Here is a 27,069-nt window from a genome sequence, read left to right as displayed (position 1 = left end):
CTGAATTTATCTGTACTGTAATGAACCCATGCATTTAGCATGCAATGTCTGGGTTTTCATAGGGGTGAAAGGAGATATCTCAAACTCTTATAATGAAACCAAACTGCAAGAGGATACCTCAATATTTTTCGTTGACCATTAATACCATAAGGTTCAGATGTTATGGGGTCATCAATAATATTCCATGGCACTCTAAGATTTCTGCACTAACACAGAAGATTGCAAAGCAAATGAGCTTTTTTATGTGTTTCTGTTCAAGTTTCCAACGTTATCTATCACAATCAAGAGCAGATTACATCAATTCTATAACTAATTAAAAGCTTTCAGCTTTCTAAGCTCTTCACATTTGATATTAAGTGTGCCTCTGATGTTCTGAGCATCTATCTCCCTAATTCTTCTAGCTGCTTCTTCTGCAGAACTGGATGGCTTTTGTTATGTACTATATTGTCTTTGTTCTTTAGCTGGCGCACACAAAAAAACAACTTACATTCACTGAATAAATTATTTGAGGTATTCTATTATTACAGCTATGGTATACTTGTCGGACTACAATTAACTAAGTTTACTAAAGACTACAGATGCTGACATAGTCCCACATCTCCTTTAGTAAAGATCTAATAAAATTAATTTAAGTGCAGGTTCCAAATATGTTCTCTCACACCGATGTATTACTTTCTTAGTACCATTACCAGTCAATAAATTCACGTCACCATTGTTTCAAGCTCCTCTCCATTCGGTCTAGGAACTAAAGGGATTAATAATTCCCTAGTGTCTGCAAAACAGTGTTTTGTTAAACAGCAAAAAGTAAAAAAATATAAAATTACTAGAACAGAAACATGCAAGGAAGAGTATCTGTTCCCTGAATTTGCCATCCTTCAGATCCCCACACTCCCTTTGGAGGAACGGTTTATTTCCAAAGTACAATCCCCTGTTCAGCTTAATGGCTCGAAATTGTTGGGGAGAAAATCATTGTGTGTCTAGAAAGAAACCGGTTTACGTTGGTTTGTAGAAATCAGTGTAATGGAGCCAAACTGATATTTTGATGGTGGTTTGAAATAATTAAATTTTGTGGAAAAATTCAGGTTTACAATCCCACATGGGTAAGTTTGCAGGTCAACAAATACGTTCTTTAGTGTTCCTATCCAATCACTGGCAATGATCATTTCTAATAATACCTCATCTAGGTTTAAACAAAACGTGTGTGGCACTTGTACAGGCTCTGTTGGCTCTAGGATCTGTTATCCCAGGTCCTTGCAAGAAACACCATCTTGCAGCGGGTTAGCTATTATCTTGACTGTAGACTCATTTAATGCACTCCTAGTGCCTGTGTACATTAGGTTGTAGATCATCCTAATTTATTAGGGTCACACAACATGCCATCCTAATTTATTGGGATCACATCAGATATATGCTCTAACCCTCAAGGCAATTACGGCCTTTTTGGAGAAAAGCATTGAGAGGTGTCTCACTGTCATTATCGAGTTTAATTTGGTTGAAAAGAGCCTTTAGAGTCAGACAAACTGGTCACGGAATCTCTACTTCAGAATATTTATAGAGCTCGGTCTCGTACAACTGAAATCAGTATGCATGCACAATAGTTGGTATTTCACTAGGGGACCTAATTATATACTATTTGTCTACAAATATGCTTCAGAATATTTGTAAATTTTATAAATAGCTCAGTGATAGGTATGCATATTAAGGCAAAGGTCAAATGCACCTAAATCATATTCCATCTCTCATTCCTATTGTATTAGTGTTGCCTAAATCGGTTGTACTCAACCTAACAACATTGCTAACTACGTTTTTATCAGTTATGAAGACGCCAGCTCATGCAATGCCTTCCCCCAACTCGATCATGCATGCTCCAAACACTGTCTTCTGTTTTTTTTTTTTTTTTTCCCTTAAATTTTCCTCTGGAGTGGGCGCACTTTGCAGACTGTGGTTTATTAATAAACATCTGATTGTTAGATTGCTTAAATTAACAAAAGCTATTGGTAATTACTCTGAGTCAGAATCCAATCCATTATTTTATGTCCACCATGCCACTTTAGAGATGAGCCAACCCTATAATTGTTCTTGGTGCTGAACAGTCCAGCTCAAACTGCCACCGCTTTATCCCCTCAGAGCGATAACACAAGCAACCCCAGATTATTTTAATCTTGTTTTGGCCTCCTCACTTGGGTGCAGCTAATGTGCCATGCCACACTGAGTATGGTATCCACATCTGGGCACACCTGCTGCACTAAAGGAAAGAAACAAAGTGATGGGTGTTTTGCCTGAAATACCCTAATACTAATAATTACTCTGGCCTGCAATCAAGGACATCATTTTGTTTGCCTACCACTCCATTTGAGATCTACTAAAGCAAACAAGAGGTTGCCAACAAAGGTCACGTTCTTTTACTCCCAAGTGAGTATGCATTAACTAAATGTTCACTTACTTCAAGTAAAGGAAAGATGCAATACATGAAGAAAACACACAAAAATGATAAATTGCCTGCTTTTTTTATTATATAAATCTGAGGAATTACACGAATATCTTTCAATAAATAAAATTGTCATTTTATGCCTGAACTGATCTCACTTTAGGTCTCAGGGTTCGATTTAGTTGACTCTCAAAAGACGATTTTTTTTTTTTTTTTTAAATAATCAATTGGACACAGACTGCTCTTTCACAGACAACGCTAAAGTAAAACTCTCCTGTTGAGGTTAATATTGAGATTGCCAGCGTGTTCAGTTACTTTCAAAACTTCATAAAGGTGGCTTCCGTGACACATGTTCCTGGTATGGTGTGAGGAGATGAAATATAGGAATGCTTATATGCCTCAGGGATGTCACGAAATTTCAGGACCGACCACTATAAACTTAAAATTTCATTTAGGTAACAAAGATGCTGGAAAATAATATTTTATTTTGCTCTAGGTTCTTCTCATACTAATCCAACCACTTAGTAAACAAAATGCTTCTGTGCAAGATTACACAAATGAGACTGTCTACTTAAAGAAAATTGCATTATTACAGCATAATAATGAATTAGTCCCTCACATTTTCGCCAACTAACATGTCCTTCAAAGGTCTCTGGTCACAAAAGGCAGAGCCCATTTTTTGAATTCCATAGTTCTTTTAAAGCTCCCAGTACAGGAAATATTCCCACACACAAGTATCTGAACCTGTAACACTGGTCGTTCAGGGTATCATAAGCTTCCTAGTGATGGCTCACAATCCGAGAAAATATTCCTTCTGGCTCCTTTCCATCTCCAAGAGCAGCCAGGAATCCTTCTTCTCGCCTCCTCTGTGCAAGGGCTGCCAGGGACTTGAATGTCTTTGGTTCGTAGATTGCAAAATCGGATATCACCTTTCGGTTCAAGGCTACTTGACACTGACAAAAAAAGTAAGAGGTGAAGAATAAAGAATGAGTAAATAATACACATTCCATTGTAAACATAATAATTAGTCGTTGTAATTTAATGAGATTTCTTCTCTAAAGAAAGATAAAACAAAACCTGAATCCCAAAATATTTTCCAGGTGTAAGATACAACTAAAGAGATAAAAAGTTGGATTTAGAGTCGGAAATCACAATTATCAGTATCAAGATTTCAGGCGTTGTCCCAATTTAATCCCACATCACCATAAAGACAAAGCCAATACTACAGTAGATTATCCAATGATGTAATCAGTACTGCGGTTGGGCTATAGGTGTCAGAAGAGAGGTGGGGGTGGTGTTAGACATAGGAATGCGGTAATATTCACAAATATATTTACAAATATTCCCAATTACCTTTTTAGTAGCCCGTTTGCACATTATGCTGGAGCCATGTAAAAATGTACATACCTGACAGCATATGACTACAACGGTGTAGAAATGACTGATGTTTACGATATAAATGCCACTAATTTAACTTTAATGCTAAATAAATGGTGGCATAAATTTAAAATGTAAATGCCAGAGACAGCGAACAAATCCTAGCCATAAAACACATTTTTAGGGGTGATAGATAAAACATGTCTCCACAAAGAAAATTACATTTTAGTTTGTGAAAAAAGGGTGAGCATTTAATCCTGTAGGTTAGGTGCATGATGAAGGCACGTGGATAATAATCTAAGCCTTGCACAGATGTGTTATGTGCGCACAAAGGAGTTTGGTTAAGTGTAACAAATGAGGGAATCAAGGCAAATCGTAAGAGTAAACCTACAATGCACAAATGTTTTAATTTTGTGTATTAATTGTACCCAGTGAAACTGACTTGGAGCACCACGTGGTGCTACAAAAATACATTCATTAAAAAATATCTGTTTCTGATAGATTTATAACCTCAGATTCCTCCCATTTTGAATATTCCCCAGGACTCAGACTAAATCCAGAAACTTGAGCATTACCTCTGCACACCTCTAGTTGGCACCGTGTGGGTCCGCACTGACTTCATTCTGCTCTAGAAACTGTGTGTGGGCCGTATATAGACACCTGTCCTGTGCGTTTACATTAGTTTTTCTCTTTCCGCACCACCAGATGTGGATCCTGAGCTACCTCTTGACTCTGAGGCAACTTTTCATCCAAAATACTTACAGTGTGCAAAGGAAATGTCGCCTCCCAGAATGAAACTTTAAACCCTGTACGGACTGTTGCAAACAAATGTCTGTGAGAGATCCTTTTCAGATTTGCCTGTGGTCACGCCCAGTTTCTAAGGTCTGCAGTCACTGGGCGTCAAAATATAACGAAAGCTACACAAGACCTTTTGGCGAAACTCACTGCCACCAATACCGAAAGACTTTGCAATGGGACCGGTCCAATTCGAAGGGTCAGCACCCGGTCCAGAAGTTGCAGGAGTCATTCTCAAGGTCGGTCGTCATTGGGCTACAAGCCTTCAGGTAAGCTGAAGAAGGAGAAAACAAATATATAGATATATATAAGCAAGATGTGGCCCCTTCCTGACACTCGCATACTCCTGAGAAGACGCAAGGGTCTGACCATGATGCTCGATCTCACTCTCGAAGTCAGTCAACGTTAAAAGCTATACCCCAACTTGTCCGAGCACACCTGGAGTTTTTGGGGCCATCTGTGATACAGAGGCAGATCAAAGAGTTCCGTGAGACTATGGCTTGGACTCTTCAGATCTTTACAACTTCCTCTGGTGTGCCTTTGGGACCCAAGGAGCTGAAAGCCCCCACCCCCTTGTAGGATACCAGAGGGGTGGGGGAGCGGCCAGGGGGTAGCCACCACTGGGTTTCCGCCAGCTCCCATTTTGACACAGCCACCACGCCAGATCCGAGAGCCTCGATGCTTTAGGAGGTGCCTATTTTGCTCTCCAACTCAAAGGCAGCACCACTACGACCGCGACAGATGCCACAATTGGCTTCCAATGAAGCCCCATTTAACTTGCCACCCCACAAGGAAGGACATATAAGTTGCTTTCCTTATTTAGCATGGACGAAGGTGCTCCATCAGGCAGAAACATCTAGTGAACCCCTTTTGCCTTTCAATGAGGCCTTACAGATACTCTTTTGGGGGCTTGGGACAAACGTTGCAAATGCCCCTGGTCAATCTCCAGATTTGCGGGATACAACCACCCTGCACTGGGAGACACTGCATTTTTGTCTCAGTATCCTTCCCCGAAAGCTTTATGTTGCGCGAGGAATACCTTTCTCACTACCATCCCCCAAAAGGGAGATCAAACAAGCGGAAGCCTTGGACAGAGGGCATTTTGTAGTGTGGTTAGTTTTACGTATCCTTTGCGCATTAGCTTCAGGCTTTAGGCCTTTGTGCACTTTGCCCTGGATGTATTTTATTCATTTGCTTGCAGCTTAGAGCCTCTGTGCACTTTGCTCTAAATGCTTTTTATTAGGCTTCGTACTGTTATTTTTCAAATAGCCAGTTCTACGGTCTTGTTTTATATTCATATCACACTGTTTAGCCTACTTCAGCACTGGAGTTCTCCATAACACATTCTTGTTCACTCTGTGCTTCAGTCAAGGATACAGTCTGGTACATTGCCGATAGACGTGGTAGGAGTTTAGTCTTTGGCATTCCTGCGTAGGGACATTTTGTGATCACGCTGACATGTTAGTTATAAAAACACTTCCTTGTCCCAATACACGCAAGAGGGAGATTCCGACCAGGGAACCACAACTAGACGCTGACTGCCTCGTTGCAGATGCTGAACCAAGCTCACAGGCCTTTGCTCAGCTATGAGGGCTGATGTCTCCCCAGTGATTCAGTAAGGCAAGTTAGAAGCTTAACATGCTGTGCTCGAAATAGAACAAGCAGAGGGAGAGTAGAAACTATTAGACACGATGATAGCTTTGTTCTTATGTTTTACTCTCCTAGTGACTATTTCAATCCTACTGTGTTGTTTGGTTCTGGTTATTGCGGCTCACGCCTTATTATCTAACATGCAGTCGTTTTATTAAAACATTATATAAAACTTATACTGCCTTTGTCATTTGTAGAGAGTTGGTTTGGATCTGAGTGACCACGACTTCCCTGAGAAGTTCCAAAGATGTCATGTGCTCGGCTGCCCAATCATCTCTTCCCCGTGGGAGAAATGAGGCACTGCTAGTTAGCCGGGCCAAAAACCGGATTTAGGGTGACAGAGTTCCTTACACGTGGGTTAGACTCAGTCCCCCACACCGTTATCGATCCTGCTGCCTAGAAATCCAGTAGTCTCATTTAGGATAATGAGAGCCCACGCGACAATTTTATTCCATCTTCTTAACCCTCAAATATGTGAATTCTAGTAGCCTCCTGTGACACTAGTTCCAGGATCTTTGGAATTCGGGTGCCAAGTCCTCTCAGATGTCATAGAAGACCTTCAACCTTTCATAACAAGCCTTAAAGGATGGTCATAATGCAGCCGCATTCATAATGGAGTGTGGCTTGCACACCATCAATTGCATTGGGCAAGCCCTTGGTGCCAGCATTGTCAGATGCCGCCACACCTGGCTGTGGTCACCTGTTTTTTCAGACAATGACTTATCGTCCCTTATGACATGCCCTTTGCTGGGATTTGCCTGTTTGGGGGAAAAACACCAGTTTCTCCTCTGGAGCGGTTCAAGGAGAGCAGGGCCACCGCATGCTATTGGTCCTTAGCTGCCTCATCAGCCCTGAGTTTTTGCAGCTTTGCAGACTTAAGCCATACTGTGAGCCAGTTTAGCCCACCAAGATGCACAGCCGTTTTGCAGCCACTGCCCCACTGTCAGGTTCAGCGAGCCACTGAGACTACTGCTCCCCCCACCCCACTCCAAAGCCCAACCAGCCTTTAGCATGCCCTTAGTGAAGCACAGTCACCTGGTTGGAGGAAAGATCAAAACGATTCTTACCGGGTTGGCAGACCGTAACATCAGACAGGTAGGTCTTGCAGATAGTCCAGAAGGGATACACCTTACTTTTATTGCCTTTCCGCTGCACCTTCCACCGTCTGCAAAGCGACTTATGGAGGACCATCTGTCCATCTTATGGCAGGACCTTTTGGACAAAAGTGGCTATTAAGAGGGTGCCTGTGCCAGGTCACAGTGGTTTTTCCCTCTATTTTCTGGTGCAAAAGAAGGAATGAGGACCTGCACTCTCTTAACACCTTCTCTGGAAGGGACAAAGCAAGATGCTCACAATGACCCAGGTTTTGGTTGCCCTTGATAATGGACACTGGATAGTAGCGTCAAACCCGCAGGGCGGGTTCTTCCATATGCCTGTCCTGCAGGCCCATCTGCGGTACCTGCACTTCCTAGTGGGACTGGAGCATTTTCAGTTCACTTCGGTCTCACCAGCTCACCTCGGGTGTTCACAAAAAAGTGATGGCAGTGGTAGCGGTGCACCTTCAGAAGTTCTAGTTTCCCCCTACCTGGACAACTGACTGCTGAAAGCAAGCCCACCCCAGGAAGTCATCAACCACCTCCAGACTACAACGGATCGCCTGTCATCTTTGGCATTCACTATCAGTGTGCTGAAGTCACACCTGACTCCTTCTCAGACACTCCCCTTCACTAGAACTATTCTGGACAGTTTGGTTTGTGACTTACCCTCAGAAGGGTTAATACAGGACATTCCAGTAATGATCCTGGTCTATTAGCCTCCATCCTGGACTCTGAAACTGCTGGGACTGATGACCTCCTGCATCCTGCTAGTCAAGCACACTGGGTGGTATATGCTCTCTCTGCAGTGGAATCTGAAGTCTCAGTGGACCCAATAGCAAGGGGACCTCAGACTACATCCAAATCTAGGAGGTGGTTTAAAAGATCGGCAGTGGTGGCTACTGAGCCGCGACTGGGCCACTGGCAGACCCTGCACCCTATCCCAGTGAGAATGGATAGTGGTGACCAATGCAGTCATAACAGAGAGGCAGAGTTCAGTGCTACTGGTCTCCGGCGAAGGCCTGGATCATTTTCAAGCTGCTGAAGTTGAGAGTCATCTGTATGGCGCTGAAACTCTTCCCTCTATGAAAGGGAAACTGGTGCAGGTGCTTACAGACAACACCACTGCCAAGTGGTATTGCAACAAGGAGGGCGGTGTGAGATTCTGGACCATGTGTCTGGAGGTAGTATTCGTCTGGAAATGGCTGGACCATCAAGGGATCTTCCTGGTGATATACCACCTGTTATGATCTTTGAATGCGGGACAGACAAGCTCAGCCAGTGACACATGGAGGATCACGAGTAGCCGTTACACCCAGAGATGGCACCATGTCTCATCTGCAAATGGGGAGAACCTTGGCTCGATATATTTGCCACCGCAGAGATCGAGCAATGTCAGCAGTTCGGTCACAACTGCAGGGCAGGGTTCTGCATGGGCCTTTGCAATCTCCATCTCCATCTTCATGCATGGAGATGGAGAGGCGCCGGCGAACACATTTGACCTTCCTTGGGAGGAGGTTGAAATCATCTTGGCAGCCAAGCATCCCTAAAAAAAAAAAATGTAAATGCCTGTCATTGGGACAAAATGGTGTGGCACACACCAGATTGACCCCTCCAGGCCAAGTTATCTAAAGTTGTGCTTTTTTTCACCTGGCATAGCTTTACTTTGCTTTAGACATAGTTAATGAGTACCTTTAGGCTTTTTTATTTTACGGTTGCTGGCCTCACCTCCTAATTACTCTGGTATCTATCAAAAGGTGAGGAATCTGTAGTTAGAAGTCTCTACCAGAAGAACTAGTTACTTATTATAGTAGAAACTACATTTAACCACAGATGCCTCACAACCCTTCCTTCCTCCCTGTTCTGTGAATTTGGCTCCATCCATTAATAAGATCCCAAGTCTAGGAATCTGTACACTGGTCAAAGCAATTTGCTCTTGGTTTTCTGCGCATGCGGACAGCCTAAAAAACAACTGACATCAGCATGTGGGAGTGGCGCCTATATAGGCGCAAATGTCACTACGAGTGAAGAACAGCATCAGTACATAGCTGCACGGCACCACCTAACAGTGCACAGCTGTACTCCTCAAAAGTTTCCAGAATCTGCAGTTAGATAAGAGTATTTACCAGAAAGAGCGTTACTGAAGGTAAGTAACTTGTTCCATAATTCTAATGAAGCAACCGCGAGTCAAACCAAGGAAGAAGCGATTCTAACTTGCATAAGCAAATTAAAAAATAATAATCCTAATAATACAATTTCAAATTCAGCAAGCTATTTGCACACCTAAGTGGCACTTGCCTTTATAAGAGCTTTCAAAAGGGCAAGCGCCAGTTTCTGATCAACAGAATCAAGAATGATAGCAATTTGTGCTCGTAAATGTAATTCGGCCACACGGGCATTCTTCTACATGACAAACACACATAGTTCAGTATGTGGGCGTTCCAAATGTGGATTCATCTGCTGATGGTGAAAACCCACAAATTTACAAGTTATGTCTATTCCTTAACTTTCTGCAGATATTTACCCCCATCAATCATTTTGGAGTTCACTCCTATACAGGGCAAGAGTAAATCTGTTTTCACATTGAGACCGAGGAGAGACAGTCCCACAAATTGAAGGGGATGTAGGATGTCTGTGGAATAATTTTCCTGTGAACTAAAAGTTACATGTTAAAATACCCTTTAGTTTAGTGTTCAGAAATGACAGACTATCTTTTTCAAGGAGTGTAAATGAATATGCATTTGAGTATTCTTGGGAGTCTATGACAGTTGCAGATTTCCAAGAGTATTTAGGACAATCTTTGTGAACTCCTTGAAAGTTGGAAATCTACACAACACTAAGGTGTTAGCCTAGTTTCTAAAAAGTCAGAGTCCAATAGAGAGTTAAAAAAAAGTATCCTCACAATAATGAATGACAGTTTAGCATATTTATTAATACCAAGTCATTTTATTAAAAACAAAAGAGTATTATTGAGAAAAGAAATCTAGTTGTTAGCCTACTGGGATTTGTGAATCAGGCCAAACAATTTAAGGGAAGCCGCTGTCAAACTGTTCATATAATCCACCATTCCCTGCTACTCCAAATTACTAAAAGAATACAGTCATTTCCCCTACTCTCTTCTCCTGCATAGAGGTCTGCTGCATAGGAATTGTGAAGATATAAAACAGAACCTTAACTCCATCTTCTTAAGAGACTACATTTTGTGTCATTCAACCAGTGAGCTTGAAAACAAACTCTATGTGTTAAGCCCCGAGTTTCAGTACATAGTTAGTCACACGGCATAGGCAGAGAAAGAACATAAACAGTTCCAAGAAACAGAATGGGTTATCTTATGTAGAAGAAGTAGAACACCCCCTTCCCACCGAGTGTAGGGTGTCACTCACAAAAAAGATAAGAGGCTGAGAAAGAACTCACTTGACTGATGTGCTTGCCAGATTGAGTCTAATATGTATACACTTAAACAGGATTGAATACAATTGTTGAAGCATACGTTACAGTCAGGTGATCTTTGATACCATCCCTTGTACGTGACTTTGCATGAAGCACTACAGTGCCACACACCAGACATGTTGCTGGCCACATGGGGAGAGTGCATTTGTCACTCTGTGGCTAGTAACAAAGCCTGTACTGGGTGGAGGTCCTTATCACCTCCCCCTGCAGGAACTGTAACACCTGGCGATGAGCCTCAAAGGCTCACCCCCTTTGTTACAGCGCCCCAGGGCACTCCAGCTAGGGGAGATGCCCGCCCCCTCCGGCCACGGCCCCACTTTTGGCGGCAAGGCCGGTGGAGATAATGAGAAAAACAAGGAGGAGTCACTGGCCAGTCAGTAAAGCCCCTAAGGTGTGCTGAGCTGAGGTGACTCTGACTTTTAGAAATCCTCCATCTTGCAGATGGAGGATTCCCGCAATAGGATTAGGGATGTGCCCCCCTCCCCTCAGGGAGGAGGCACAAAGAGGGTGTAGCCACCCTCAGGGCTAGTAGCCATTGGCTACTAACCCCCCAGACCTAAACACACCCCTAAATTGAGTATTTAGGGGCTTCCAGAACCTAGCAAGATAGATTTCTGCAACCTAAGACGAAGAAGGACTGCTGACCTGAAAGCCCTGCAGAGAAGATGGAGACACCAACTGCTTTGGCCCCAGCTCTACTGACCTGTCTCCCCACTTCAAGAAAAACTGCAACAGCGATGCGTTCCACAGGGTCCAGCGACCTCTGAAGCCTCAGAGGACTACCCTGCATCTAAAAGGACCAAGAACTCCCGAGGACAGCGGCTCTGCACCAAAGAAGAAACATCTTTGCAACAAAGAAGCAACTTTGAAAGACCACACGTTTCCCGCCGGAAGCGTGAGACTTTGCACTCTGCACCCGACGCCCCCGGCTCGACCTGCGGAGAAACAACACAACAGGGAGGACTCCCCGGCGACTGCAAGCCCGTGAGTAGCCAGAGTTGACCCCCCCCTGAGCCCCCCCCCCCCCCAGTGACGCCTGCAGAGGGAATCCAGAGGCTCCCCCCTGACGGCAACTGCCTGCTTCCAAGAACCCGACGCCTGGTAAAGACACTGCATCCGCAGCCTCCAGGACCTGAAGGATCCGACCTCCAGTGCAGAAGCGACCCCCAGGTGGCCCTCTCCCTTGCCCAGGTGGTGGCTACCCCGAGGAGCCCCCCGCTTGCCTGCCTGCTTCGCTGAAGAGACCCCTGGGTCTCCCATTGAGCTCCATTGCAAACCTAACACCTGTTTGCACTCTGCTCCCGGCCGCCCCCGTGCCACTGAGGGTGTACTTTTTGTGCTGACTTGTGTCTCCCCCAGTGCCCTACAAAACCCCCCTGGTCTGCCCTCCGAAGACGCGGGTACTTACCTGCTGGCAGACTGGAACCGGGGCACCCCCTTCTCCATTGAAGCCTACGCATTTTGGGCACCACTTTGACCTCTGCACCTGACCGGCCCTGAGCTGCTGGTGTGGTAACTTTGGGGTTGCTCTGAACCCCCAACGGTGGGCTACCTTGGACCCAACTTTGAACCCTGTAGGTGGTTTACTTACCGGCAAAACTAAGAAACACTTACCTCCCCCAGGAACTGTTGAAAATTGCACTGTCTAGTTTTAAAATAGCTTATTGCCATTTTTGTGAAAACTGTACATGCTATTTTGCTAATTCAAAGTTCCTAAAGTACCTAAGTGAAATACCTTTAATTTGAAGTATTACTTGTAAATCTTGAACCTGTGGTTCTTAAACTAAGAAAATATATTTTTCTATACAAAAACCTATTGGCCTGGAATTGTCTTTGAGTGTGTGTTCCTCATTTATTGCCTGCGAGTACAACAAATGCTTAACACTACCCTCTGATAAGCCTACTGCTCGACCACACTACCACAAAATAGAGCATTAGAATTATCTCTTCTTGCCACTATCTTACCTCTAAGGGGAACCCTTGGACTCTGCATGCTATTTCTTACTTTGAAATAGTACATCCAGAGCCAACTTCCTACAACCTGCATTTGTAAAGCACCAACCACCATTTCCAATATTAAACTTAATTCATATTACTAAAAGACAGAGGCCAGTCGGAGGTGAAAACCATTCATATAGCTGAAGTGCCTTTTTAATGATTGTCGAGTACATATTTTGCCATTAAGTGGAGAATAGCCTTGGCTGCTGATCAAGTAACTGTGGTGAGAAAAGGAAAGCTCTACGAGAGGCAGAGTTGTAATATGCTGCAGCCTGTCCACTGCTGGCGTTAAAAAAACCATATACATTTAATGTCTGTCACACACTGAAAAAGTATACTTAGGCAAGTTATCACCAACATTAGAAAATACCAATAAAGCAGCATTCACCAGCCTCCCATTTGAAAGTATCTTTTTTTTCATTTCTGCTCATTAACTTAGTCTATGTAAATAAGGGCCAGATGTAGGAAGGAAGCAATTTGCGAGTTGCAAATTGCGAGTCCTTCCGACTCGCAATTTGCAACTCGCAAATTGCTATGCAGTACGGTGTCTCAGACACCGACTGCAACTCGCTATGGGGTCGCAATGACCCACCTCATGAATATTCATGAGGTGGGTCGCAAATTGCGGCCCCATAGCGAGTATAGGCACTCGCTAACGTGGAGGCCTGCTGTAGTCAGCAGGCCTCCATGTTAGCGACCTGCTTTTCAATAAAGCATTTTTTTTTTTTTTTTTTTAAATGTAGCCCGTTTTCCCTAAGGGAAAACGAGCTGCATTTCAAAAAATCCGAAACCTTTTGTTTCGGTTTTTTCAGGGCAGGGAGTGGTCCCTTGGACCACTCCCTGCCCTGAAAAAATATTTTGGGGTCCATTCACAAAGGGGAAGGGGTCCCATGGGGACCCCTTCCCGTTTGCGAATGGGTTACCATCCACTTCAAGTGGATGGTAACTGCGACTCCATTTGCGACCGCATAAGCGGTCACAAATGGAATTGCATACCATTGCGAATCGCAAATAGGAAGGGAACACCCCTTCCTATTTGCGATTCGGAAATGCATTTTGCGAGTCGGTAACGACTCGCAAAATGCATTTCTGCATAGGAAACACGCATTTGCGAGTCGCAAACGGCAAATTTTGCCGTTTGCGACTCGCAAAGTGCTTCCTACATCTGGCCCTAAGTCTCTGTGAAAAAAGATTTATTTTTTAGTTATGGGATTTGAGAGAAGTTAAGCTGTCTCACTAGACTATTAATCTGGTTCAAAGTGTATTTTAGGTTATATTCGATTTAAATACCAGCTGGTGTGCATGCACCTTGGGTGCACAGTTACCTGATGATTTATTTTCTGTCTCCTTTTTAAAGTTGCTGTTACATTGTGTTTTGTCACACTAAAATATTGCAGATGACTACAGTGTGAGTGCTTGGTTTTATTCTAGTGTCCGTCACAAATAATATAAAGCATTGCATCACTGGAAACCTTTTAGTTAAATAAAAAAACTGGCTTAGCCACATCAGTAAATGTTTTTTTTTTTTATTTAAAAAAAAATGTCATTACAAGCAGACAGCAACTAGTGATTTCTAACAGTATATCACAGGCTCTGTGCTTCCAGTTATTTGTAAAAATGGAGGGAGTGTGAGCTGCATAATAAACAAACAAGGAACTCTATGCACTGTAAATACTAGGGAAATTATTAAATTGTATTTTTTATATAAATAAGTAACCCCCCCCCCCTCTCTTTTTACTATGAAATCTTTTTTTTTTTTTTTTTAAAGCTAGTTAGTGCTTTGATAACTGGAAGGGTATTTTTCTACCCAGACAGATAAAACCACATGCATCATAGTGTCATTGATCCCTTCCTTTAGCAAAAATGATGCACACCATTATCTGCTTCTTTTGGCACATCTTACAATGTTTCTATCAATTTAATTGCCCGCCAGACTATGCTTGTGTAGCTCCTAAACATTATGAGATTTGCAAGAAAGTACCGCACACATTAATTCCCCCTGCCCCACAAAAAATAAAATATTTTTTTAAAAGCATAACTGCCTCCTGTTTTTAACTAACATAGTAATCCATAGCCAGTTTGAAAATAATCCTCTCGTAGAGTTAGTAGGAGGGGTATCTCAAACCTTGAAATACTAAAATGTGTCTTAAGTGAAGCACACAATGGACATTTAATGGATTTTCAGGAGCACGTTTTAAAAAATAAAAAACTCAACTGCTTACTCACCTTAACCAAATTGCAAAAGAGAATAGGATATTTGAGTCCATGTTCTCGGACAGCTCCTGCAATTCGAGAGATCCAAAGCTAAAGAATAAACACATGATTAGAATTCGTAGCAAAAACAAAAGTAGTAAAATTTCACTTTGTTTTGCGAGTACACAGTGAACATCAGTACGATTTTAGGACGTTTGCTGTTACATCAAACACACCGACTGCATCTTAAATACTCGTTCGATTACAGCAGCACATAATTTCTAAAACTTCCATTATTCTTTTCACTCTCACAATGTTCGAGAGTTGGGCCACATAGAGATGCTTTCCTGTATACCACACTCTCAATTGGCTGGGCGAGGTGAATTGGTGGCTTGGTGGTTCTATCTGTTAAGAACTACAATGGCAAAGCAGAAATAAGCAGCAGTTTACAAACAACCCGGGGTACCTCTCTTAGAGGAATAATGGTCTCCTTACCAAACGTACTTTTAAAGTTTTATTAACACACAATCTTCGGCCATAAACCTTTGATGCATGAGAAAGTATACCTAAAAGTAAATCACTAAAATCACTGCAATATTAAAAGGGACCAAAGGCGGAAACCATGGCTTGGTATGTTAAAACCAAGCTCAAAGAAAAGTATTCTCAGCAGAAAATATTCAGTGTTCCTAGTAAAGGTTTTTGTCAGAGACATCAAAGAACTGTTTAATTGTGTAACATTTTGCTACGTCCAAGGATACACCAAAAGGATATGGAAGTAGAACGTCTAGCAGAAATTACAAAAATAATAGATGTAGCCTTCTGAAGGCATGGTTCTGGTCTCATTACTAATCAGACATTGCTCTGAGATGCACGTTTTTCCTTTACAGCCCTTTACTTGCACTTGGGTGCCTGGCACACTTCACATCATGTGAGACAACAATAATTTGGCACGCCCATCCCTGCAACATTACCAGTCTGGGCCACCTTATCGGGTAACCAGCTAGCATTTTATTTTACAGTACTTCACAGCCACGGCCCGTCCTTTAGGGTGGAGGGGCCACCTCCCCCACCTTTTGCCTCTCATGAAGAGTGCCTGTCAGGCTGAGCAAAGGTCAGCCTGACAGACTCTCTTCATGTTCAGATCAGGCAGCCAGGAGAGAGACATGCGCAATTGGCGCAGACTCCTGGCTGCCTGAGCTGAATTTTGCTGGCCTGAAGGGGTCACAGCTCCTATGGGCGTGACCTCCTCGGCTCAGCAAAGGTGCCTCGAGGCCCTGGGAAGCGTCACCGACTGACTTCGACCTGGGCGCCTCAGGTTTAAGCAGTCTCATTTACCCCTTCCCACTCTGTGACGAAGTTGGGACTGCAGCCTTTCCTCATTGGCTAACCTAAGGTCAACCAGTGAGGGAAGGCAGGATCCCAACCCTCCTGGGACCTCCAAGCTGAAGGTGAGAGAAAGAGAATTTTTTTTTTTTTAAATTAATGTTTGGTGTGTGCGTGTGTGTTTGAATATTTGATGAGTGTTGTGAATGGATGGATGTGTGTGCTTGTGTGAATGAATGAGTGGGAGTGTGCTTCCCCCTGCCCCCCCCCCCCCCCCCCCCCTTCCCTCCCTCCTAAAATGACCTGCCACCACTGGTACTTCCAAAAATGTGGGCCTCTTGAGTTCAAGGTTACTTGCGCATATAAAATATCAGCTATCCATTATAAGACACCTAGTTTACACTTCTTTAACAGTTTACGTTTGGTTAGGGATAATCATAAGCCTTTCTAGATAAGACTTTGAAGTCCAAAGATGACAACAAGGGGAAAAAGTGGGCAACTCTGGTTACTTTCCTGAGGATCAGTGGGGAGTTCTCTACAAGCCACTCTAGAGTGCTGATTGTGTCAGTCAAGGAGAGTTTACGGGCAAGCCCTGGTGGACATTTTAATTACAGGATGGGGCTGGGATTGGACCTGAATTTATGCCTCGATTTTCATGCTGGCCACCACAATTAAAATCAGAAACACTTGTGGCTGTTGATTGTCATCATCACAATAAGCACCTGTTTGCGCACATGTTTTGTTTTCCAAGTTGGAAATTAATAACCCAAGAACAACAACTTATTCGTCTCTTTCTGCAGTTCAAGGAAGCACAATTAAGGGAGAGGGCAAAAGGTGGGGGGTTGTTTAACACTCATTGGGATCATCTTCCCTTGAAATAATTGAAACAGGAGTATTACTAATCTAGAAGACAGCATCTGTAGCTATCTGTCATTCTGAAAGCAGCATGCTAGTTCACAGTCCCCCTTCCTTTATCAGTTTATGTGTGAGCATCTTAGCAGATCTAATTCCTCCACTAGTAATTCAATATAAAAAAAACACATTATTGGCATGGGTGGTGTGAAGGAAGAGACTAATCAGCCTTTTAATAATCTTCTCTTTAGTGGGGGTAGAAACAAAACCATTTGATTTACAACCAGCTTGCACATAACAAAAAACTATCACTGAAGTCTCTTATACAAAAACTCGCCTACATAAAGTTTCAACCATACTTGTGATCAAACAGTTTCTTTACTTGCTCATCAAATGTGTACTTTTCTCTTAGATGGGCTGTTAGTCTCTGTATGACTTTACAGTTACTAATGTAACCCCACGTTTAACTATGTTCATCCATTGCTGATCAGTGTCCTTTGAAAATTCTTTTGAAATCCCCCATGACATGAGGCAGCAGAATCACAAAAGCACAGATAAATAGTACTTCTCTTTCACATACTCTTCAATGTCTTGTGTGATCAACACTAAACCTTCCAATTCTCAATTAGTAAAAGCGGCACAATCTTTTGTATTTGTACTAACTGGTTAAAATGATTCCCCCGTATATTCCCATTTTAGAGGTTTTGGGGCCAATTCGAAAAGGCAATGAAAGGTATGTAAAGAAGCACTAAGTTAGGAACTGGAAAATCGCCTTGTTTTCAACCAGACAGTTTCCGGTACCATTTTCCGAGCACCAAGAACATAGTTTCTGTTTAATACAGTGTTTAATCAAATGAGCATAACCAAACACTGACCCTACCCTTCCCTGCAAATTAAAAGTAAAGGTGGTCTTTCTGACCCTTCAGCCACACACCCCCTGTGGGCAGGAATTTAGCGCCCCCTTCGTCTCATCTACCCACAATGTAACATTATTGCGCCCCCTGGACCGAGAAATTCTTGTTCAATACTAAATCATAAACATTGCACAGATGTTTAAAAATGTTACCGCTCTCATTCTTCGACCCTTAGCTTTGCGGGCCTGGGTTGATTTCACAAAAGCTCTTCGAACTGCTCGCACAGCCAGACTGTAGCACCGATTCTTCCTCCCACGAAAGTGCTAAATTGGAATATACAGGAGTATTCGCGTTAATATCAAAGTGACAATCAAATATGTACTTTCTTAATAGCACGTCACAGGAATACTAAACACATTCACCTGAGAAAATAAATAGTTAACCCATCCCGTAGTTGTCCTGCATTTGGTAGGATTCTTTATTCCCATATTTTCCTCTGTATATTTGTATGTCTAAAGATCAACAGAAGCTTGAAACGGGTAGTACATGGTTACATTTCAATTATTACTGGATCTGCCTAGTATGTAGCAGTCTGAAAGTTTAAACAGATATTTATTCTATTTTTGTAAAATCAATTTAAATACTAACAACATTAAATACATGCTTATAAAAATGCCTGCCTCCAGAGGGCACAATACTGCTACCATATTGTTTACCAAAGAAACGTGTGCCCTTTGATAGCAAAATGTGTATTTTCGCATGCAAATATCAGCATTCCAATGCGGCTGAGCAAACACTTAACATACACAAAATATAAATTGCAGGTAACTCACAGAGATGGTTTAAAAAAAAAAAGGGGCGGGCGGTCGAAGGCTGTGTTTTTTTCCAGTAACCATTTATTATATGTAAATAAATGGAATAACTGGACGAGAGCACAGTATGCCCCTCCCCCCCCACAAAGTTATGGTAACCCAATAATTAGAAGCATGCAAGCAGATGTCCAGTTTCAATGAACAACTGTGGATACCCCTGGTAGGTGTGACAAAAAGTGAACGTTTTTTCTCACAGCAAAATATAACATTTTAACAAATGTACAGGATTTTAGCAACATTGCGATCAAGAAATGAAACAGATGAAAATTCCAAAACGAGCTATGTAAAATCACAATAGATGTGGCCTTTGAAAGCAGTTACAATGGGTCCTCCCTAGACTTAGCACACCGATCAAAGCATGAAAACAAGGAAGCGAAGCGGCACCATTTAAGATTATTATTATTTTTGCTTGAGAGCACACAAATCTGAATAAAGTGAAAACATTTGACTTAATCAATAATGGGTTTTAACAAAATATAAGAAGATGCAGAGGGAACTTGGGGAGAAAGAAAAAAAAACAACAAACGGAAACCAGTATAACTTTTGACACCAGAACAAGGGCCGGCCCCAAAGTATGGGAATCTGAGAAAAAAAAAAAGTTTCCAGCTGCAGTTTCTCTTTCTATTACAAAGTAGGAAGAAGTCTGCAATCAACTGCGATCATACACCAGGACTGGAGGTTGGGATTATGCTATACCTTCTTCCTCTAGTTTAACTCCAGCAGACTTCAGCATTGTTCATATAAAACTACCTTTACCGGCAACCCTCGGGAAAGGGGCTACAAGAACTTTAAACCAATCAACAGCCCATTATCGGAGATCTTCTGTCAGTTTTGCCTTCCGATCGGAGCCTACGCTTTGTTCTATTCCCCACCCCGCAGGAGCCTTGAAGCTAGAATGGCCCGTGGGGTCAGTATCGTGTGGCAAGTGAAGAGCGGCACGACATCCTATTGTAATCTGGTACGTACTTTCTCCCCGACTACGGTCCTGTTATTGTAAACGCGTGAACCATATTTACAGCCCCAAATGGTGCTACCTAAAAATAAGAGCATTTGATAAATTCAGGCAAGAATAGAGGGCAAATATTTGGAAGGAGTCGTCAGTCTCGGTACTCCCTCTTGATGATGATGATTTTTGTGAGGCTGTCGATGCCTCAATTTATCACAAAGTAGCAGCAGCGATTGCGCCGGTAGAGAGACCTAATTCAAATAGCCTTTTCCTGTCCAGTTCCCATGATTATATCGCTAAATACACCTCGTCCCAGGGATTCTCTCATGGAGTCTACCCAGCCTGTGCAGCGGCCCCCCAAATGAAAGGCGCACGTGGGAGTTGATCTGAGCAACTCAAGAAGGCATTCCTCTCCAGGCCTCTCCCTACTGGTCTTGGTGAAAACCCAGGGGCCCGATCGCGCCCGTGCCGGACGACATGCCCTTTGCCTCTTCTTTCCCAGATGGAGATGAAGATACCTCCCAGGGGGATTCAAATAATGAGGCGAGCCCTTCAAGATTTTGGCGCCCATCTCCTAAAGGTATCTCCAGTGCCTCTCTAGTTGAACTTCAAGTTCCGTCCGATATGTTAGATCCTGATGATCTTGTGCACCCCCGCTCCACAGAGTGGTCCCATCCACCAAAGTAGCCAAATATGTGGCGGACCCCCTCCACAAACACCTTGAGAAGGAGATGCAAGCCCGTCTCTGGGCAGAATGTCCGTCCCCGTTCCTGGCAGATATAGACACCAGTATGGCCAGATATAGACACCAGTATGGCCACATTTTAGAGAAATATATTTGCGACCCCAAGAAGGGCATAGACAGGTCTTGGGAGATTCTGCCTAAGACAAGCTCCTGGGTGCCACTGGGGCCCCAGACAAAATTCTGGACATGGAGGGAAAATCAGGGAATCCGGTTTCACTGGAGGTCCTGCAAGGATGTGCACAACACGCAGTAATATTTCTAGGCAATGCAAATTGCACTTTGTCCACTGAAAGACAGAGCTCTCTCCTGAATAAAGTCAATCCCAAGCTGGGAGGACTTGGCTTCCATAGAAGCGGGGACATTAGTCCAAGGGGGATTATTTGGGGAACCTTTTATAAAAAAGGAGTCAGAAAAGTTTGTATCCACATTCTGTCCCAGGACAAAGTACAGGCACCCATAAAGAAAAAATTTCACCCCAAAATTTTTGCCGAGCTGGCAGTAGCATGAGGCACTAGGCCGGCCAATGCTCCTCACAAGACCCTCCTCGAGGCCAAGGCTATCATAGGAACCAATGGCAGGAGCAGTCCCATTCTGGGGAATTCTTCTTTTCTAGGGGAGGCCAGAGAGGGCGAGACACACAGGGCCCTTCCAGAGTACTATTCCACAGAGCCCAGTCAGATGAGTGTTCACCCTTCTTCCTGACAAAAAGTGGGAGGTCGGCTGGAAATGTTCTCACACAATTGAGAAAGGTTAACCTCAGACTCCTGTGTCCTACAGACTGTCCAAGGGTTTCACTTCCAGTTTGACAGCTCCCCCAGTGCAACTCTGCTGTCCATGTCTGCTAGTTTTTCCCAAGGACCAAACTATCCTGATAGACCAGGAAGTGATGGATTTGTTGCGCAAATATGCTATGGCTCTGTTCTCTCTCCAACCACAGGGGTTTGTAAGCAACATCTTTTCAGTGGAGAAGAGGGATGGTGGTCAGCAACCCATGATAAATCCCAGAGAAATCAATGGGTGGCTAGTTTCAAGATGGAAGGTATCATCTACTGGGAGATCTGTTACCGCCAAGATCTGTTATTACCACAAGATTGGATGGTCCGCTGGGATCTCAAAGACACATATCTGACTGTTCCCATCTTTTCAACCTAACACAGGTTCAGGGCAGGGGCAAGTATATGGAGTTCAAGAATTTGCCTTTCAGGCTATCTTCAGCACCGTGGTGTTTCACCAAAGTTCTCAAACTGGCAATGGAGTTCCTCCGTGCCCAGGGTGTCCATATCAGAGTTTTTCTGGATAATGATCTTCTGATGGATCCATGTCCAGCCAGATTGAAGGAACGGCTGCACACAACCATTCACCTGTTGGAATGCTTGGGTTCGGTCATAAAAAAAAAAAAAAAAAAATTCTCCTGATCCCTTCCAAGCAGATGACATTCCTTGGTTTCATCACAGACTCAACAGAAAAGACCTTTAGACTACCCTCTCTGAAGATCATTAAGATTCAGATGGAGTTGAGATATAATTTGTTCAAACGGATGACCTTGCTGTGTCAAGTAGCTTGGGTGGTAGGACTCCTCTTGTCATCAATCCATGCTATCTTCCGGGGCCCTCTACACTGCATGGCCCTCCAGAGGCTCAAGACCTTTCACCTCTGCAGGAGTCTCCAATATTCGGAGCAGATTCTTCTAACAGAGAGGTTCAAGGAAGAGATGCATCGTGGCTGGCCAACATGGAGTCACACAGCCACCTTGGATCCAACCCTGATGATATAAATAGAGTTCAACGCCAGTAAGTCTGGCTGGACGGGGGCATGATTTGGGGACTACTTCACAGGAGGAAAAAAGGTCCGTAGCAGAACAACAACTACACATCAATTGCCTGGAAATAATGCCAGGATCTTTTGCCATTCAATGTTGGACCAAGGAGAGAGCTAGTTACTGTGTCCTCCTCAAAATGGACAGCTTGGTGGTGGTTCGCTACAAATCACCTGGGAGGCCCAAGGTCAAAAGTCCGACCAGACTTAGTGAAAGAATATGGATGTTTTGCCTCTCCGGCAGTATATTGGTCACTGCAGAGTATCTCCCAGGTGTCTCCAACGAAGTGGCAGACTGGTGTAAGAGAATGTCCGGAAATGAGCCAGTGGAAACTGGCCCAAGTATTTTAAAGAAGATCGACAATCGGTGGGGTCCGTTCACTGTGGATCTCGTCGCATCACACCAGGATCACCAAATAGACTGATATTACAGTTGGAAGTCGGACCCTCAGGCGATGGACGTATTCCTGCAGGTCAGAGGAACAGGGGTGTGCATTTCCCCTTTTGCAATGATAATGCGGTTGTCAGCTCAAAGCAGCACCAGCAAGCGAGGGTAGTCCTCATCACACCCTTTTAGAGGTTGCAAGTGTATTTTACAGTTCTTCTGGAACTTCCTTGGGATTTTCAAATTCTCCTAACCCAGGCTCAAGACCTCCTTCGGGATACTCTAGGGAATCCTTACCTGTTAATCCTTCAAGGACGGTTGCCTCTCATGGCATAGAGGATTACAGGGAAAGATGAAGATTCCCAGGACTTTTACTGGAGGCTAAAAGGATGCTGCCACAGCATAGGTCCACAGTACCACCAAACGATCTAAGTCAGCATGGTCGAGATGGGTTAGTTGGTGTGTACAAAAAGATGAAAATCCCTTGGGGTCAAATGTTGTCCAGGTTATGAATTTCTTGGCTTCTTTGGCATTGCATGGCCTGGCCTATATGACAGTGAATATATTTCGGTCGGCCATTTTGGCAGGGCACGTCCCAAGAAAAGGTTATCAGGTAGGTGAACATCCGCTGGTATGCAAGTTGATGAGGAGTATTAGTCTTACGTTACCCCCAGAGCCCAGATACTCATTATTATGGGATGTCCGCAAACTCCTCAACCTCAAATCTTGGCAAAGAAACACATTTTTATCTTGTAAGGAGCTCTCTGGAAAACTAGTCCTGCTACTATGTTTGTTCTCTTGTTGCAGAGTCTCAGATGTTCTGGCTCTTGATGTTACAGCAGAGTTTTTACCCCGAAGGAGTGACTTTCCACATTTCCCGTAGAACAAAATCCAATACACAGATGGTACCTGCGATAAATCCCCAAAACTGTATGGAACGTTGCCTGAAGGCACACAAGCGTATGATGGAGGAGTTTCAGCCACCAGGAGACAGGTAATTGGTGATATCTTTCAAAAAAAGATCTCAAAGCGGTCTCTTCTCCAGTCTCTACTAAAAGGGTTTGTTGGAAGCCAGCATTGATGTGTCGCAGTTTGTCACTCACTTGATGAGGGGGGACCATGGCCCCAAAGGCTTTTACTTTGGGTCCTAAATTGGAGGATATTCTTAAAGCAGCAAATTGGTCTTTGGACTTGATGTTTAAGATGTTTTACTTCAAACCTGTCTTGGATATGGCATCTCTGGTGGTGGAGAAGCTTTGAACAGGCATAATCCTTGCCTCCGATCATGGCGTGGAATTACACATTTCCTAGCATTCATAACTGAAAGTTTAAATTCTATTACAGACACAAGGATTATTCCCACCCAAGGTTTCGGAGTACTTCTTCCTGCCCTTTCTTTTGGGAAGAATGTGATTCAAGAGTGTCTGACTAATAAGTGACTTTGTCGTAAGATGTAAGTATAAAAGTGATTGTTGTCTGTTGAAATGAAAGAATTGTTTTAGATTATATCAGTCCTTCCAATAAAGTAAGGTACTGTTTTTCCTCTGTGATATATTATAATTTTTCCTATTAACTGGAAGTCACACGTTTCAAATGCAAATCTCAGTATGTTTCTTTATAGTCCATGTTCTGACAGGACTAAAGGACACAAAAGAAAAAGTTTGGACTACTTCCTGTTGCGTGCAAGAAAGAGAAAGTCAGACATGGGGACTCCGTTATGAGGAATAAGAGAGACTATTGATTAGTTTAAATTTATTGTAGTTCCTTTCCTGTGGGAAAAAATAGTTTCATATGAACAATTTTGATGCCTGCTGGAGTAAACTCAAACACAGCCATTTGGCAGCACGAATGGTTCAGTTCAGCCAAAAATATGCAATACTCAACTGCAAGATGAGCTGTTGATTGCTAACACACAAGAAGGATCCTCAGAGCTGCTGCCTGCTACTATGACCAAACAAGCATTTGCAATGCAATAGGTCTTGCATTTGTCAAAGTTAGAGCTATTGCCGTTGTAAATGACAGGGTCTTTTACCTATGTTTTGGTTTGGAGTGTAGTGGATGTATGCCAGGTGCCACAGCAACCCTCCTAGGCCTGTTGCTGCAGGAGAGGACACACAACAAAGCTGCCATCTTGGGAGACAAAGAGAACAACGGAAGAGGCAGCTTAGTTGAACAGGAGGCTTCAAACGTGTGCAGATTGGTGAAACAAAGCTTCAGTGGTACATGGGTCGACAGGACAGGTTTCAGATATGCGACATTTGTGACCGTGGGTCAGTGTTTAAAATGGAAATACAGAAGGGCTGGTACTCTGTATAATAATTTAAAGCACTGTCTGGGGTTAATAGTCTCATGACAACCCTTGGCACAGGACTGGACTCTGTAGAACAGATATGTATATCTAAATGTCCTGGACCTTAACAGTGCCTTTTCGGTGCATACATTTGTGCACTGGCTGATGGTTTTGAAGTGAGAATTATCTCTGTTGGGGTGGCTACTCAAAATTTGAAGTCTTGTCCTTGCCATCAGGACCACTCAGAGTAGAGTTGGAAGCCTGGTTTTGGACGATACGAGTGTTTTTCCACCTAGAACAGTGTTTCCCAGTGAGACTCCTACAGAGCTGCTTCATTGGCATTTTTTGCGGGCTTTGAAAAGGATTCAAATGTATGTTTAGGTAGGTCCACAACCATGTCAGAGTTTCTTGATGCCCAAATAAGATAAATTATATCAAAAAACATATTTACACAGTGGTTACCCTGCAAGCCTGGCATGGATCCTGCTTTCCCAGTCCCTCAATGGACCTGTCTGTTATAATGACATGCAATAAAGTGTTCTAATAACCTCAACGTAGAACCCTAAGATGTATATAGCTCATAAGAATCTCAACATAAAAATGGAATAACAAGCATTTGCAATGTAATGGGTCTCGCTTTTTGTCGCGTTAGAGCTATTAGAGTTGTAAACTCATAACCGGACTTTTTCTTGCCACATTAAAATGAGAGAAAAAAGAAAAAAAAAAAAAAAAAAAAAGTTGCATATTCACACTGCGAAATAAAGAGAAAATGTAGTCCTGAAACCATACGGATAACACGGAGCCTTGTATGTTTCCAGTAGTTGGTCGGTGCACTAGAGGAGGGCTAAACACCAGAAAAGGCATGACTTATGCTTACCTTTCACTAACGAAAGCAAGTGGATTTGAAAAGGTAAGCCCACGAGCCAATGTAAGGGACTGACGTGACATGGGCGTGGTTAGAAGCCAAAACAGAGATTACATCAGGGGACAAAGCGCTTTGCGCTCGCCCCTAAAAGAATCTGCTTCCTGTGTTAACTTGTGTTCTATAAATAGGCCACTCACTCTATCAGCTTGTGAAGTCACCGACGTCTCTCCTTTCTGAGCGACGACAGAGGCCCAAAGCAAGCATTTCCAAAAAATAGAAAAATCCCTTGTTCAAAATATTTGAAAAGAAAGAAAGCACTTTAGGCCCATACGAATTATGAAGTGAAAAGTTACCCAGCCTGAAGATGCTATGGAGCACCCATGGCTTTGCAGCTCGAGCCACAGATGACTGTTTCAGAATGCAAGGACATGCAACTAGCAAATTAGGCCAAACTTCTGTGTACAGAAAAAAATAAAAACTCTGATCACAAATCACCGTCCCCATTTTAAATGGCAAGTTAGAATTACAGAAGTGAAACAGTAACATAAATATTCAGAGGAAGGAGGGGGCAGTGGACTGCCACCTGGCCTGGCTTCATGGCTCTTCCAGTTATGTTCTATGCTTGATATCCAAAATTGACAACAGAAAAACCTACTGAGAGGCCGCACCTTCCTATAGTATAGAATATTGTCACAGTGCTCAAAACATTCAAAACATGCCTGTTGTCAAACAGGTGTTCTGGGGCCAGAAAACTTGTACCAACATACTATGACTGGAAAGAGAACCGAGCACACTACTAGATAGTTTCCCAATATCAATAGATTGTATGCATGGATCCTTAAATTGTGTTAGAGAATAGTAGAGGTAAACCAGATTATTCAATTGTGATATCAATGGTGTTGGAAGGTTTCCAGATTGTAGTAATAGATTTTCAAAAAAGTTTTAATGCTAATGATGCTTTTTGGTAACAATACTTCTATTATGACGCTGCGCAAATAAACAAAGATGGCGGACGCTTCACATCTAGGATTGTGGAACGGCTTGCAAGGAAGTAAGGAATCAATAAAACATGCAGTGATGGTGTGATATATCATTCAAAGGCTTAGGTGGTATCACCCTGGACGATGAGAGGCCAAG

At 43.2% G+C, this 27,069-nt stretch overlaps 1 protein-coding gene across 1 annotated transcript in view; it reads right to left on the bottom strand.

The window, feature by feature from the left end:
- Window positions 1–2,491: 2,491 nt before the first annotated feature.
- Window positions 2,492–27,069, bottom strand: part of MRPL20 (mitochondrial ribosomal protein L20) — a 77,726-nt gene continuing 53,148 nt past the window's right edge. Inside the window, exons 2-4 of the mRNA XM_069241057.1 lie at window positions 18,227–18,337; window positions 15,019–15,096; window positions 2,492–3,381 (exon numbers count right to left, since the gene is read on the bottom strand). Coding sequence (XP_069097158.1) covers window positions 3,208–3,381; window positions 15,019–15,096; window positions 18,227–18,337 — 363 coding nt within the window. The 3' untranslated portion in view covers window positions 2,492–3,207. The remainder of the gene's footprint in view (window positions 3,382–15,018; window positions 15,097–18,226; window positions 18,338–27,069) is intronic.

The sequence above is a fragment of the Pleurodeles waltl genome, chromosome 6 (genome assembly GCF_031143425.1).
Source record: "Pleurodeles waltl isolate 20211129_DDA chromosome 6, aPleWal1.hap1.20221129, whole genome shotgun sequence".
NCBI classification, from domain to species: Eukaryota; Metazoa; Chordata; class Amphibia; order Caudata; family Salamandridae; genus Pleurodeles; species Pleurodeles waltl.
The sequence above is the reverse complement of the archived record's forward strand: the minus strand, read 5'-3'. Positions and strand labels throughout refer to the sequence as shown.